The following is a 16,010-nucleotide window of genomic DNA, read 5'->3' as shown; positions in this document are numbered from 1 at the left end:
TTAAAATTATTAGAAATTAGTTTGTGTTCAGGTATAATTTTATAGTTAACTGTCTTTCCTTGACTGAACCAACAGCTATGTTCAATGGACAGTTTTTATTTGATAGACCTATGCATGTGAAAATGGTGAGTTGCTATATATCACTTCAACCCTCCAGCCTCTTTAAATCTTTTATCTGCTCTCCTCTACATTACAGTTCTTTTTGGTAATATACTAACCATATTAATAAACTTTTTTTGCAATTAGGATGACAAGTCTGTTCCTCATGAAGAGTACCGTTCACATGACAGTAAAACACCACAACTACCACGTAAGTAAAAGCTAGTATTAGAAACAACACAGACCTCCATAAAGCAGGGGTCCCCAACCTATGATGAGTTGTGTTCTTTCATTATATACTGCAATGTAGTAATAATAGAAATAAAGTACATAATATATGTAATGCACTTGAATCATCCCGAAACCAACCCCTCAACCCCCCACCCTGGGTCCATGGAAAAATTGTCATAAAAATGGTCCCTGGTGACAAAAAGGTTGGGGACCGCTGCCCTAAAGTAATTCACTGTTTTGGTATTTTAACTTTTATTTCCTTTGATAACCAACAGAGTAATGCATGCTTTTTTGCATATAAATCTTTGTTATGTTTTTGGTTATTTCCTTAAGATAGATATTCTGAAGTATATGTGCAGTTCTCAGTGTATGTCCATTGATTAGTTTCATTAAACTGTTTTCCAAAGGATTAAAAAGCAACAATGCAATGTACTTAGTATCTGTGACTCAATGCCTCATTTGAAAAATGAGGGTAATAATAGTTCCTATTTCATAGGATTGGCTTGAATATTACATGAGGCAATATGTGTAAAGCATTTAGAACCTTTCTGGCATAATGTAAGCACTCAAGAAATATTAGCTATTGTCTTACTATTTCACTGTACTTTCTCTGGTTATTATTACAATTTTTTATCATAAAATATTTTAAATATATAGATAAAACTATTCTATAGCTATCATGTCATATTTGTTGTATATATTTTTTCTTTAAATAAAATTTTACATATAAAGTGGAGATTTCCCCTCTCCTTTACTCGCTTTTCAACATATGCTTCACCCAGAGGAAACAACTTATGAATATAGTATTTATCACTTGGGTTTTTTTTTATAATTGGAGTATACATTTATAAATCATAAACATATGAATTGTTTTGCTGTATTTAAAATTTGGTATGAGTGACATAATATTGTATATTGTTATATAACTTGTTTTTATTTAAAATTGTATTTGAAATTCATTTATGTTGATAGATATAGCTCTAGTTTATTTTAACTGGTGATACCACATTTTATACATTTTTCTGTTTTTTAGGTTTTTCTAATGTTTAGTTATTAGAAACTATACTGGGTTGGGGAGTATTTGTTTTTTTATTAGAATTATCTGTTCTCTTAATATTTGCTAGAAATAGAGTGTAAAACTGTCTTGGCCTTCATATATTGTTTTGGGTAGAATTTTTAACTACTGATTGACCATATTTCTCTGTATTGCTGTTTGAGTAAATTTTAGTAATTTCTGTTTTTCTAAGGGTATGTCTATTTTTGCCATTTTCAAATTTATTGGCATAAAATTGTCTCTTACATTTCTGTCACATCTATAGTTTGTCTTTTAAATTCTGAATGTTTGCAATTTTTCTTTGTCATTTTGCTAGAGATTGTCAGTTTTGTTAGTGTTTTCAAAGAACCGAATATTGTTTTCTATATCTTTAATTTCTGCTCTTAGTTTTACAATTTTTTTCTTTCTATTTCTTTGAGTTTAGTTCTTATTCTTGTCCTAACTCCTTAAGTTGAATCCTTACTTCAGTAATTTGCAGCCTCTCTTTTCTAATATAAGCAGTTATGACTGAAGTTAGCCAGTGTACACAGGTTTTGCTATGGAGTATTTTTATTATGGTTCAGTTTTTAAAGTATTTAAAATTATGATTATGATTTGAGCCATGTATTATTTGAAAATATAATTTTTGAATTTTCAAATGCATCAGATTTTTTTTCTTATTAATTTCTAACTTCATTGTCGTCAGTGAACATGGTCTATATGATTGTGGTTCTTTGGAATTAATTTGACTTGAATATGGATGACCTACCCTATGACACATTTTTATAAGTATTCCAGGTGTCCTTGGTGAGTGTAGTGTTCTGTATGTGTCCATTAAATCAAATTTGTTAATTATTTAAATTGTCATAGATCCTTACTAATAATTTTGTTTACTTGTGCTATCAATTATTGAGAAATGTGTCTGGTGAAAATCTCCCATTAGAATGGTTGGATTTGGGCTAGGTGTGGTGGCTCACACCTGTAATCCCAGCACTTTGGAAGGCTGAGGTGGGAGGATTGCTTTAGGCCAGGAGTTTGAGACCAGCCTAAGCAACATAGGAGACTCGTCTAGAAAAATTAGCAGGGCATGGTGGCACATGCTTATAGTCCCAGCTACTTGGGAGGCAGATGCAGGTGGATTGTTTGAGCCCAGGAGTTTGAAGTTGCCGTGAGCTGTGATTACCCCACTGTACTCTAGTCCAGGAAACAAAGAGATTCCTGTCTCAAAACAAACAAAAAACAAATAATTGTGGATTTGTCTATTTTTTCTTGTTTTTACTTAAATATTTTGAAGCTAACTGGTAGACGCATCCAAGATTAAATTGATATATTTTCCTCGTGAATCAAAAATTTTATCATTAGAGTGATTTTTAACTATAGTAATTACCTTTAAGTCTTTTGTCTAATGTTAATGTAAGTATAACAGCTTTATTTAGTATTTGCTTGCTACATTTTTTTCTGTCTCTTTTAGTTTTTACTGTTTTACACGTGCCCTTTATAAATAGTGTTATAGCTAGGATTAGATTTTTTAAAAGTCAATTTGACAGACCTTTCCATGAAATCAAAGAGTTTATTACATTTATTGGTTCATTTGGTTAATTTCTGTTATTTTTTTGTTCTATTTTTCTATGTTTTACAAGTATTTTTCTCCTATCTTTCTTTTTTAGTGGCTATTCTGGATATTGCAATATGTCTGTATAAAGCCTGACGTTAAGATAATTATTCTCTCACTTACTAGTAGAGGGACCTTCAAACGCTTTAATTCTCATCATTTTCCTATGGAATTATATGCTATTATTGCTCAGTGTTTTAGTTCTATATTGCTTTTTTTCCCCTGTACCACAAATTAGACGTTATTATTATATACTATTTTCTTGTGTCATCATTCTTCTGCTTTTATAGATACTGGCACTAATTTTTTTCCTCTGGAATATTTATTTTAAAAATTCCTTTAATGAGGATCTGTTAGTAACTTCTCTCAATTTTGGTTTGCCTATAAATCTCTTCAAAGATAGTGTCACTTGTTGTATAGTTTAAGATTGGTAATTATTTTCTCTCAGCACTTTGAAAATATTCCAGTCTTCTGGTTTCCATTGTTGCTATTAAGTCATCTATCTACTGAATTGTCATTTCTTTATAGGTAATCTGTATTCTTTATGTAGCTGATTTTAAGATCTTTGTCTTTGGTGTGCAGTTTTCCTGTAGTGTGGGTGTAGTTTACTATTTATTGGGCTTTCACAATCTGAGAATTCAGTTTCAAAAATAAATGTCAGGCCGGGCGTGGTGGCTCACGCTTGTAATCCTAGCACTCTGGGAGGCCGAGGCAGGCGGATTGCTCAAGGTTAGGAGTTCAAAACCAGCCTGAGCGAGACCCTGTCTCTACTATAAAAAAAAAATAGAAAGAAATTAATTGGCCAACTAATATATATATATAAAATTAGCCGGGCATGGTGGCGCGTGCCTGTAGTCCCAGCTACTCAGGAGGCTGAGGCAGGAGGATTGCTTGAGCCCAGGAGTTTGAGGTTGCTGTGAGCTAGGCTGACGCCACGGCACTCACTCTAGCCTGGGCAACAAAAGCGAGACTCTGTCTCAAAAAAAAAAAAAAAAAAAAAAAAAAATAAATGTCAAAAATCTGTCAGCTATGTCTTTGAATATTGCTCTTTTGACCTTTATAGGACAGTACTTTTCCTCTTCCCCAGGTTTACCTAATTAGGTTTACCTAATTACCTAGTTAGGGTGTCATCTTTCAAGATCCTAGCTTTATGCAGGGGCTTCTAATTTACTTTCTCACTATTAATATTCTTCTATTTGTTTAGATTAAAACCCTATACTATTATATTCATACTTTTATGTTATATCTATTCTTCTTGAGTTTTACATTTTTATATACTCTTCTCTATTGATATACATAGCATGTACTCATGGATTTTTGACAAAATCAGTTTGTTTTAGTTAAGTTAATCATTATAACCCCCCTGCCAAATAATTTTTTTCCTCTTTCCTTACTTCCCTCCTTTCCTTTGATCAAATTATAACTTGGCAAGTGGGAACCTCATTCCCTATGCTTCTGGTATTCTTGCTTTTTGGTAAAAACAAGATTTCCCAGATCCATTTTGATTTTTCTTGTTTTAAGACATGGGATTGACCTGCCTTCAAGGAGCCCTGGTTCTCTTAGTGAAGAATGATAGAGATGAAAATTGGGTGCTTGGTGTACACATAAGCATTGGTGATGGTCAGATGGTCAGATATGCTATTGCTTTCAAGTGGACCATTTTAAGGGAGTGAGTGGGAAGAAGATATTTCTTTCTTTGTTGATCTTTTACAGTTTAATAACAAAATGCTCTGTACTCTAATTTTATAAAATTAAATGTAGTGTATGGTTTTCTAAGCCCCTAAGACTTATTAATTTATAATAAATTCTTGTTCCTAGCAAGAACATTAAAACCATACTCAGATTTAGTGGACTAAAAATAGTCCCCATCTATATGTTAATTAGTTTTACTGTTTTTAAGGTCATCAAATTATACTTTTTAAAGTCTTTCAAACTCATGTAATTATTTCAATTTAATTAAATACATATTAATATATGTAAATAGAATTTAATTATTTTAAGAGAAATAGTAAAAAGAATGCTGGATTTAGAGAAAGAAGACTTAAATTCTAGTCTTAGCTTAATCACATAGCTAAATGACATTGTATAGAAGTAACTAGAGGTCTCAAAAATTTCCTCATCTATATGGGTAGTAGATGTGTAAACACTTAAGGTATCACATGTATATAAAATACATATGTCAGTGAGACAACTGGGTAATGTAATATTTGATTTATTCATTGTTATGTTTCATTGTTCACTTTTTAGTTTGATTTGAATCATCTTAAAAGTGATTCTAAGATTTTAGGTGGTTCTATAAATTTGGGCAAGATACTCATTTTTAGATGTGTATTCCATTTATAAAGTGATGTGATATTATTCAAAATCCTCTTGCTATTTTGGTAGTCATTTCGGTATACCGTTAAGTGGGATATAAAATGGACCTGTTTCACAAAACACTTCTCCTTAATAAATGGTATTATAGTCAGGCTTCAGTGTGCTGCTTTCTAAATGAAAGCAAGAACCAGTGCTCTTATTGGCAAATTTGCAAAATTTTAGAGATACTATTACACACATATAGTTTTTTTTTGAAATTTTGGTGCCAGTTACTTAATCATATATGGATCTTGCTAATATTGTTCTTTTTTCTTTCTTTTTTTTTTTTTTTTGCCTTTTAAAAAAATTTTGATAGATTTGGGGGTACAAGTGGTTTTTGGTAACATGGATGAATTATATAGTGGTGATGTCTGGGTTTTTAGTATACCCACCACCGAACAGTGTACCTTGTGCCCAATGGATATTTTTTCTTCTCTTACTCTCCTCCTGTTCTCCCCCTTTCTGAGTCTCCAGTGCCCATTAGACCACTTTGTATGCCCCTGTGTACCGGTAGTTTAGCTCCCAGTTATAAATGAGAACATGTGGTATTTGGTTTTCTATTCTTGTGTGATTTCACTTAGGATAATGGCTTCCAGTTCCATCCATTGCTGCAGAAGACATTTATTTAATTTCTTTTTTGTGTTTTAGGTGGTCTTGGAGGTATTGGAATGGGACTTGGTCCAGGTGGACAGCCTATTAGTGCCAGCCAGTTGAATATAGGTGGTGTGATGGGAAATTTAGGTCCAAGTGGTGAGTATTCTAACTTTGTTACTTCTTTTTAAATGATACATTTGCTAGATAATAAAGCTTAACATTTACTAATCTGTAATAATGTTTAAAGGACTCTATTTTTATAGTGATATATTTAGGGTGTCACTTCAGTCTGAAAAAGAAAAGAAACCTTAAAAGCAGCTAACATGAAAGAGAGTAGGCAAAGGTCAGGAGGGTGCCTCTGGGGCCAGCCATATTGTAGCTAGCCTTTTAGCCACATGGATTTTGAAATGTCATTAAGGCAGAAGGAGAATGTATGAGGGACACAGAGTATTTGTGAAATGGCTGAAATGCTACCATATCATAGGCAACTTAAATTTGTGTATCTAGTTGGGAAGGTAGCTTTTCAGGTAGCTATTTGGCTGTTCAACTGTACTAACTCATAGTTCATTTTGGGAGATTGGTTTTCAAACTTTCTGGTGTCAGAACCCTTTTATATTCTCAAAATTTGTTGAGGACCATAATGTTTTGTTCATGTGCTTATATTTAGCAATATTTACTGTATTATAAATGAAAACTTAGAAATGTAAAAAATTACATATTTATTTAAAAATAACAATAATAAACCCATTATCTGTTAACATAAATATAATTTTTAAGAAAATGAACTGTATTTTCCAATGTAGAACAATTAGTGAGAAAAGTGGCATTGTTTTACCTTTTCACATATTTCTTTAATGTTTGGCTTAATACAAGACAGCCCATGCTGTTTTATCTGTTTCTGCATTCAGTTTATTGTGATAATATATATCATACAGTCTCTGAAAAATGACACCTTAAACTTATGAGAGAATGAGAGTGAAATAGTCAATGTCATAGTAGTATTTGATGACTGAAATAGTTTTGACCTATTGAACCCTCAAGGGTCCCCAGATCATACTTTGAGAATTACTATTTTAATTAATGGACTGATAAATGTCAGAATCCTACTTTTGTTGAGAGTAATTATAACAATCATTCTGATTCAAGCAAATTTTCTCCCCCCACTGTCCTAAACACATACTATTTATATCTTTAAATTTTTTATAACTCCCTTAACTGCCATGTTAAGAGGAGTCCTTACATTCTGGCCTAATCTCTAAATCTGCTATAGTGATCTTTCTGTGTCTGTTCTGAAACAAAATCACCCTAGTCCTAGATATTCTTTAACTGATTGTTGTAGGTGTGACTAGTGAATTTTGCTTTCTTGTCTAATAAATGTTCAAAGAAGCCTTTTTGAAGACTCATGATTAGAAAACTGCTATGGCATAATACTTTAAACCATCCTTCCTCTACCCTGCTGCTTCTCTAGTGTTTCATTGTGGCTAGACCAATGGTATCTATTTTGTTATAATGCATTATGTCATTCTTTAGTCATAAAAATAAAATTTACTCAAAGTACGCACTGTGTATTTTATTTGAGGTATGGGAATGGATGGTCCAGGTTTTGGAGGAATGAATAGAATTGGAGGAGGTATGTATAAGCATTTGTTTTTTGTATGTACCCATCACCATTTTTAATAAACTGAGAACTCTTGAGAATTCAAAGAAAAAAAAAGTCTTGGTTTATTGTTGACTCATGTTCTAAAGGCTGCTAGCAGAAATTGAGCTCAGTACATATTTAAGGATAGGTGATGTGTTAAGAAGTAGCTACACAGGTAGAGTGGCTGGAGAGCTTATTGAGACATAACATTTACAAAATGTACCTTTCAGTTATATAACTGACAGTCACATTTCAAAGTTAATCTTTATTCCATAGGAATTGGGTTTGGTGGTCTGGAAGCAATGAATAGCGTGGGAGGATTTGGAGGAGTTGGCCGAATGGGAGGTAGGTAAATGTATGGAGTGGGATGTGTGTGCTGTGTTTAGTTTTCCCTATTATTAAACTGCCTCCCCCCCATCACTTAGGAATGGGAGGTATAGATGTCTTCAGATAGCATTTGGGCACTAAGGGGATAAGAGCAGGTATGGCGGGAATGGGCATGGTTTATGTGGCATGTAAGGTAAGTTGGGTAAATTGCAGACTTTTGTATTTGTGACTTATACTGTCTTTTCAGTTTAGTTTAGATATATGTTCCTGAGTGTTTTACCATGCATTGATATACTTGAAAAAGGGTTAATTTGTTGCACAATTTTTTCAGAGCTATACCGTGGTGCGATGACTAGTAGCATGGAGCGAGATTTTGGACGTGGTGATATTGGAATAAATCGAGGCTTTGGAGATTCCTTTGGTAGACTTGGTAGGGTTGGCTGTATACTTCTCCTTTTCGTTTCACAGCTTACACTTTTTAAAATTTGTTCTTTTTTGTGAAAAATTAGAAATTTATAATGTTTCATGCAACTTATTACTTAAAACATTTTAGGAATTTTAATGTACTTGCTCTCTTTTTCATGTCTTACACATTTGAACCCTATTTCCAGAAGACTTTATACTTTTCAGTTATTGTACATCTTCTGAGAGCATAGTACCTTGGGAATTTTAAAGTATGATTATTTAAATTAATTAGTATATTATCTTTCCGTCCTTGTTTAGGCAGTGCAATGATTGGAGGGTTTGCAGGAAGAATAGGAGCTTCTAACATGGGTCCAGTAGGATCTGGAATAAGTAGGTTTAAATTTTACTAGAATTTATTTAGTAATATTTGAGTGCTTGCAAAAACTTTGCAAGAATAGTTACTGTAGTATAGTAATACTTTGTTCATATGTGTTAATATGTCTTGTAATAATTTGAGAAACTTTGATAGTTATTGAGCTAAGCCTTTCTGATCATTGTTTGAAATTTCTAAATTAGCTGTTTGAATTTTACTTCTTTGATGTCTCTAAACTAACACCACAGTATGTGTTAACAAGCCAATCCAAGAACCTTCTTTCCAATTAAGGAATCTGGGGATTTCTCTGATTGTGTGTCAGGAACAACTTTTGCTTTAGCACCAACTTTGTTTCCTTGCTTACTTTCTGTAACAGCTGTTAGTGACTAGCTCATTTCATCTGTGAACATCTCGCATCTTTTGTTAAGTGTAGATATAACACTTTTAGAGACCTCCTGAGGTTGACAGCTAAGGTTGAAAGAGGTGCTTATTTCCTTTCCTCTTAAACCTTTTCTTTGATAGAATCAAAGGTAGTTGCAACACTGGGGAATGCTGTGTTTCCCATCTATTTCCAGTACCACATTTTAGGCCTTACAGTAAGCCTTAATACATGGCTTAGGTTTCTTGTCCCCCCGCCCCCTTTTTTTTTAACCTCTGTTGCTTACTGGGCCATATATCTGTGAGCTCTCCATACTTTATTGACTTCGTTAATTAATTAATTTATTTTTTGAGATAGGGTCTCACTCTGTTGCCCGGGCTAGAGTGTAGTGGCATCATCAATAGCTCACTGCAATCTGAAATTCCTGGGCTGAAGTAATCCTCCTGCCTCAGTCTCCTGAGTGGCTGGGACCATAGGCGTATGCTATTATGCCTGGCTAATTTTTCTATGTTTTGTAGAGACGGGGTCTTGTTCTTGCTCTGGCTGGTCTCAAACTCCTGGCCTCAAGCAATCCTCCCGCCTTGTCCTCCCATGTTGACTTTGTTTAATTGATGAAATTCACAAATAGGAATACAACCTACTCTAAGAGTGAATTCTAAAATCCTATCAGCTGAAGACATCTACTTCCACTATATCCTGCCCCTCATTTTATTCCTTTTTCTTTTTATCATCTTTTAGCCTTCACCATTTTCCTGTTAATCCTAACGTTCTTACCCTCTTCTTTTATCTCAGTGTTTATACTTCTGTTTCCCTAATTTTATATTTGTTATTCACAGAAAGCCAATTTGAGGATGATGTTAATTTTTAGAATTTCCATGTATGGGGATATTAGGTATGAGAAACAATATTTTTGAGAATGGGTAAGATTGTAATAAAGGGGACAGGAAAGAGTGCATAAAAATGGTAGGTATGAGCCAGAAGCTAAATTCTCAAGCTCTTGCTAAATGGGAGTTGCACCATCTTTTGTTGTTCCCTTCACAAGTTCTGTATAATATTGAGATTAAAAGTTGTGTGTTGTTATGATTTTCTTGTATATTGAAAATTGATTAGCAGTGTAAAGAAAAACTGTATGGGAAACAGAGGTGAAGATACTGAGGTAAAAAGTAAGCTAGGAAAGGAATATTTACATGTAGAGTATAATGAGGGTAGCATGTGTGCTGGAGTTGTAATAATTTGAATTTATCTCTATATACCTTTGTTTTAGCAATTATGCTTGATATTATTAGAAAATGAAAAATAAGGATTAAAAACCACTGTAATATTAATGGATAAAGTGATTGGTATAATTTATATGATGTGTTTTATGATCAGAATATAATTATATAGAGATATATCTATATAATGTATTTATATATTGGCTGGAATTATAATTTCTCAACCAATTGTATACCAGAGTGAATTCTCTTCCTTGGAAAATTGTATGAAAATGATTTTATGTTTATAAATATTTAATTATATAAAAGAATTTTTCTCTCAAAAATGACTCTTCTTTCCCTTTTTCCTTCTCTTTCTTCTTCTTTTTCTTATGTTTTTGAAACCCAAACACAAAACTCCCAAATCCTCCCTTCCCTTTTTGAAAATCCAGGTGGTGGAATGGGTGGCATGAACAGTGTGACTGGAGGAATGGGGATAGGACTGGACCGGATGAGTTCCAGCTTTGATAGAATGGGACCAGGTATAGGAGCTATACTGGAAAGGAGCATCGATATGGATCGAGGATTTTTATCGGGTCCAATGGGAAGCGGAATGAGAGACAGAATAGGCTCCAAAGGCAACCAGATATTTGTCAGAAATGTAAGCAAATAAATGTAAAGGACAAATAAAATTCTTTTTTTTCTTGTATATATGTTACTAATACCTTTTTTCATTCTAGCTGCCTTTTGACTTGACTTGGCAGAAACTAAAAGAGAAATTCAGTCAGTGTGGTAAGTATGCCAATGACTGTAGATATGTTGATATAATTATGGAGAAACGTTGGTTTTAAACTTTTAGACACGTGTTTAGCCCATTATCTGTCCAGATGTTTATTCCTGGATAGTCTGGATATTGTGTCAGGTCCAATTCCACTTTAAACGAATTATTTTGCTATTTTCTAACTTAGAGCAGTACAAATTACTACTAAATAATAGGGTTTAGGTTATAGCTTGTCATTGTCTCCTGTCAACAAGGGCTTATTTTATTAGCTCAGTTTTAAAAGGTTAACATGTCATCGTTTACATTAAAAAGTTTTTTCTTATGAGAAATATTAACAAGTGGTATATTTACTTTCTTGTTTATAGTGTAGTACAGTGGATTGTCAGCATGACCAGGTAAGATACTGACATCCAACTGATATGTAGTTAATAGGCAATGCATACACTGCGCTGCCTGCCTAAAATAGGAAACTTAGCTGGTAGCATAGAAGCCACTACCAGGAATGCCTTAGACATAGGTATATTTTGGTTGCCTTTCTAATTCTTTTTTAAACTGTTCTTAACTATAATGATGCTGCTTATACAACCTTAATGTGTTTCTTAAGTCTGTAGAAGATTAGGTGATTTATTACCTTTAAAAGAGATCCTGGGCTGGGTGCAATGGCTCACACCTGTAATCCTAGCACTCTGGGAGGCTGAGACAGGGGGATTGCTCAAGGTCAGGAGTTCAAAACCAGCCTGAGCAAGAGTGAGACCCCATCTCTACTATAAATAGAAAGAAATTAATTGGCCAACTAATATATATAGAAAAAATTAGCCAGGCATGGTGGCACATGCCTGTAGTCCCAGATACTTGGGAAGCTGAGGCAGCAGGATTGCTTGAGCCCAGGAGTGTGAGGTTGCTGTGAGCTAGGCTGGCGCCACGGCACTCACTCTAGCCTGGGCGACAAAGTGAGACTCTGTCTCATAAATAAATAAATAAATAATAAATAAATGAGATCCTTTTATGTACCATACAAAAATAACTTTGTAACAAAAATAATTTTGTTACAAAATATTTTAATCTATAAAATTCTAGCTTTTCTTTTGTCATGCTGAGAGAATTAGTGTGAGTGTCACTAAGTAACAGATTTTTTGATAGTATTTTTCTGCTGTTACCTGGAACAGCGAAGATTATAATCCCAGAGACCATAATCACAATAGTAAACTACAAAGGTAGCAAATAATGATGAAGGGCTAAAAGTGGTACATTCAGCCTATTAGAGTTAACAGAAAGCTAAGAGTATTTGGAATATATCATTAATGAAGGGGATAGTATAAGGGGATAGAATCAGGGGATAGGTCATGAAGGGGATATCATAAGTTTAGTGTTCTCTCATAAAAATAGCCTTTGTGGCTGCTATCAGAGATAATATTATCTACTAGGTTCTCATAGTTCTTTATATGTAACTCTGTTGTGGCTTTTATTATATTGTAATTATTTGTTCACATTTGTTTCCATTCTAGATGGAGGCTTGTGAGGGCAAGAACTGCCATCTTTTTATCCTAGCACCTTTCATTGCCTGTGTACATATACTATGAGTTTTTATTGTATTGTTATTATTTGTTCATGTTTTCCTCCATCCCAGATGGAGGCTCTTGAGGGCAAGAACTGTCATCTCTTTATCATAGCAACTTTCATTATCTCTGTCCATATATTAAGAGTTTATGAAATATTTATAAGTTAAGTGTTTTAGATAGATCTTGATTAATTTGTTCAGTTATTCATTCATTAAATCTATAGATATTATATTTTTTGCAGTTTGTAGGCACTAGAATTATGAAGGTGGAACAATTTCAGATATCCCTGCCCTCAAGAATAAACAGCATGAATTTGTCTAGGATGTTCTGTTGACTCCCTTTGTTGAGCATCCTTTTATTTTGCTCTAATCTAAAATTCAAGGAAGAAAAATAACATTTTTCAATTAAAAAATTTGTTGCAAACAAAGGTAACTCATAAATATTTGTCACTAAGAGAAAGCAAAGTAGTAAAGTTGTTTTGAGTTATTGGCTGTCTTTGTAGGAGTAAGAAGATCTGCCAGATTGTATAAGCAACATCTGGCCATGAATCCCAGACTACAGAGGAAAGAACATATTAGAGCCTTAGTCAAATACATCAAATAGAGAATCAGTGGCAGCATGTATGGATAATTTCTGTTGATGTAGTTTCAATGAAAAAAGCATCTCCAAATGAGATGTGACATTATTTTAAAAAGTAGAAATGATTTAACAAGATAAAGAGAAAATGGGGGCAAATAAATTACAATGAAAATTTGAGCAATATTGAGTTGACTGTTCATTATCTTATACAGGCGGATTTCCTTGAGGTCAGGTGTGAGTAAGGCTTGCAGCAAATTTGGTCTTTTGGCCGGCTTCTTCTGGTTGGAGTGGCATTGTTTTGACAGAAGGATATCACCAGTTGAAAGACATTTTCTGAAAGGAAAAAGCATCCAAATCGACATTTGAAAAATTTCTAGAGTATTTTAGACATATAAAATAATGGTTAAGTTATTCTTTACTTTGTTATTTTAGCTATATTCTTATATCCCTTTTTGATCAATCTATAGTTATACCTTAAGATTAATGATATTTGTTTATTCTCAATTTATTGTAAAAACTTCTGACTTTTAGATTTTATATTACAGTAATAGCATATTTATAAAATTCCCTAATCTCTCTTATTTTTAACCTGAATTGCATTGATGGGAAAGAAAGTTATAATAATATAGAATTTAGTGTCCAGCTATTGACAACTATGGAAATTATCTGGCTAATATGAACTAAACCATCCATTTTTCTGGCACATCACTTTATTTATAAGTCTTACGATTTTTCTTAGTATGGGATGTTTCTTTTTAACCTACTGTGAGTCAGTAATGGCCTCGTTGGCAGTAAAGGCAGTTTTGTTTCTTTGTTTTTTCCCCGAGCCCAAAGTGAGTAAGTATATTCTCTTGCTTGCTTCTTAATAAGAGTCTAGTGGTACTCCATGCATCTCTCCTACACTATATATGCCAGTAAATGGTCCCACTGGCAATCCTTCCTGCTCATAAAATGTCTCTAGTGATTAGCTGTCCTTGATGGAGCAATTACAAAGGCTGAGAAAACGTTATTTATGGATTATAACCTCAATACAACATTTTCTCAGCCTTTATAAATTCAGGAAAAGGTGTTTTTAGATCTTCCCAAATATAACAAGATGAGCAATAAGTTAATATAACTGTTATTTTTCAATTCCTTCTAATTCCAATAAGCCCCCAAAGACAATGTTTTGGACCCCAGGCCAATGAGACACACATCTTTCCTATAGTAAAAAATATCTCTCTTTTTATCCTGCCCTGTATAATTCCTCAGTGACATGCATTTTCAAGAAGGCTGAGTAAAAATAAATTAACTGACCTATCCAAAGTTGGACCCCACATTAGTTTGGCTTGTGCTAATGGGGTCAAATAGGCATAGTCTTTCAAACTTGCTCTCATGTTGTCTATATATGTTAGCTGAATTCTGGCCTTCTGGCTCGGTATGTTACAGGACTATAACATTTTAGAATTTCAGTGCAAGGAAAGCTTGTTCCCAGCTATTCTTGCTGTAAGACATATAAACAAATATATTAATAATTTTGTTCCACAAATTTCCATTGTGTTGTATTTCTATATCAGTTAACCACATGGAAAATGGAGACTTGGGGTAAATTTTATTTACTAAGCACTTGCTGCTTCAAGCATGATGAGTGGACTTTAACTCTAGAATAACTTAACAGTAAAATAATTTGGTAACAATAAAAATAATATATGAAGAATATATTATAATCTCTCAATTATATTTAATTATATTCATTGATAGTCACTTTCTTTTATTTATAAAGAAACACTAAAACTTTGTATTTTGTCCATTATGTCTTAATTATGCTTCTTATGGTAGAATGTCTGATTTTCCTTTTTTCTCCTGTGGTTATGTTACAGCTTTACTTAGGCACTAGATTTTATTGAACCAGTTATTTATTCATAAATGCTTTAACTTGGTCTATCTTTAGGTATGCTCTTTTATCAGCATTTCCCAAAGTGTACCCCACAGATGTTAATAGGCTGGGTTAAATAAAGTGGAAAGGTTTTTCTTACTGTAGGATAAGTCATTTCTATTACTAGTATATGTAGCAGCAGTGTGTTTGCTTATTCTGTGATACTGGTTTCTCGTGGCATGCTGTTTTATCCTTTACTGTTGCTAAAACAGCAGTCCTATTTTTGTTTTCATGGAATCATACAAGATCAGTAGATATTTAAGTCAGTTGAGGAAATCTTCAGTATGTGAAAAGGTAGGCCTGATATTAATCAATTATTTGAAACTATTTTTTTCCTGCGTTATCTTTAGAAAATATATCAATTGGTATTTTTATAAGATTAGGAAGAAACTTAGAAAATTTACAATTCTTTCTGGTTCCATCCTTCTGGGATTTTTTGGTGACAGTCAAACCGTGAAACAAGTATCTGTGGACTACTCTCTGTATAGCCTGAATGTCCAAATTGTAAGAAGGTTCAAGTATCTTAGCTGAGGGGCCTTGTCAGCTAGAAAATTCTTGAGATCATTGTCAGGTCAGGAATGCGGAGGTCTTGAGTACTGATTCCTAAACTAAGGGAGACAATTTATGAAGAAAACAAAAAAGAAAGAGAAACTTGTTTTGACAGATTGAGAGATTATGTAAAAGGTAGTGACATATTTTCCTTAAAAGTTTCGAAGATTTCTTGCTTGGGTGAACTTTACTATTGATAATAAACCTATGATGGGATACTTATGTTAAGAAAAACCCTAAGTTTTTAGGTAAAATTAGAATAAGGAAGCACCTTTAACCTGCCCTTGAAAATTATACAGTCCCTTTCAAAATCACTATTAAGTGCTGCCATTTACCAAGGTGGGCTTCTTTAATTCAACTTGCTTTTTTTCAAGTATGAGCATTCAA

The 16,010-nt window shown here is 33.4% G+C and overlaps 1 protein-coding gene across 2 annotated transcripts in view; it reads left to right on the top strand.

Moving 5' to 3' along the window:
• The window catches only part of MYEF2 (myelin expression factor 2), a 37,288-nt gene that overhangs the window by 18,633 nt on the left and 2,645 nt on the right, over nucleotides 1-16,010 (top strand). The window contains exons 8-16 of one of the 2 annotated variants that reach the window (XM_012763543.3): nucleotides 76-125; nucleotides 247-310; nucleotides 5,979-6,080; nucleotides 7,504-7,554; nucleotides 7,840-7,908; nucleotides 8,222-8,320; nucleotides 8,614-8,685; nucleotides 10,693-10,901; nucleotides 10,981-11,032. In XM_012763543.3, coding sequence (XP_012618997.1) covers nucleotides 76-125; nucleotides 247-310; nucleotides 5,979-6,080; nucleotides 7,504-7,554; nucleotides 7,840-7,908; nucleotides 8,222-8,320; nucleotides 8,614-8,685; nucleotides 10,693-10,901; nucleotides 10,981-11,032 — 768 coding nt within the window. The remainder of the gene's footprint in view (nucleotides 1-75; nucleotides 126-246; nucleotides 311-5,978; nucleotides 6,081-7,503; nucleotides 7,555-7,839; nucleotides 7,909-8,221; nucleotides 8,321-8,613; nucleotides 8,686-10,692; nucleotides 10,902-10,980; nucleotides 11,033-16,010) is intronic. The other variant, XM_012763544.3, reaches the window with a different exon arrangement.

Source organism: Microcebus murinus, chromosome 6 (assembly GCF_040939455.1).
Source record: "Microcebus murinus isolate Inina chromosome 6, M.murinus_Inina_mat1.0, whole genome shotgun sequence".
NCBI classification, from domain to species: Eukaryota; Metazoa; Chordata; class Mammalia; order Primates; family Cheirogaleidae; genus Microcebus; species Microcebus murinus.
The sequence above is the reverse complement of the archived record's forward strand: the minus strand, read 5'-3'. Positions and strand labels throughout refer to the sequence as shown.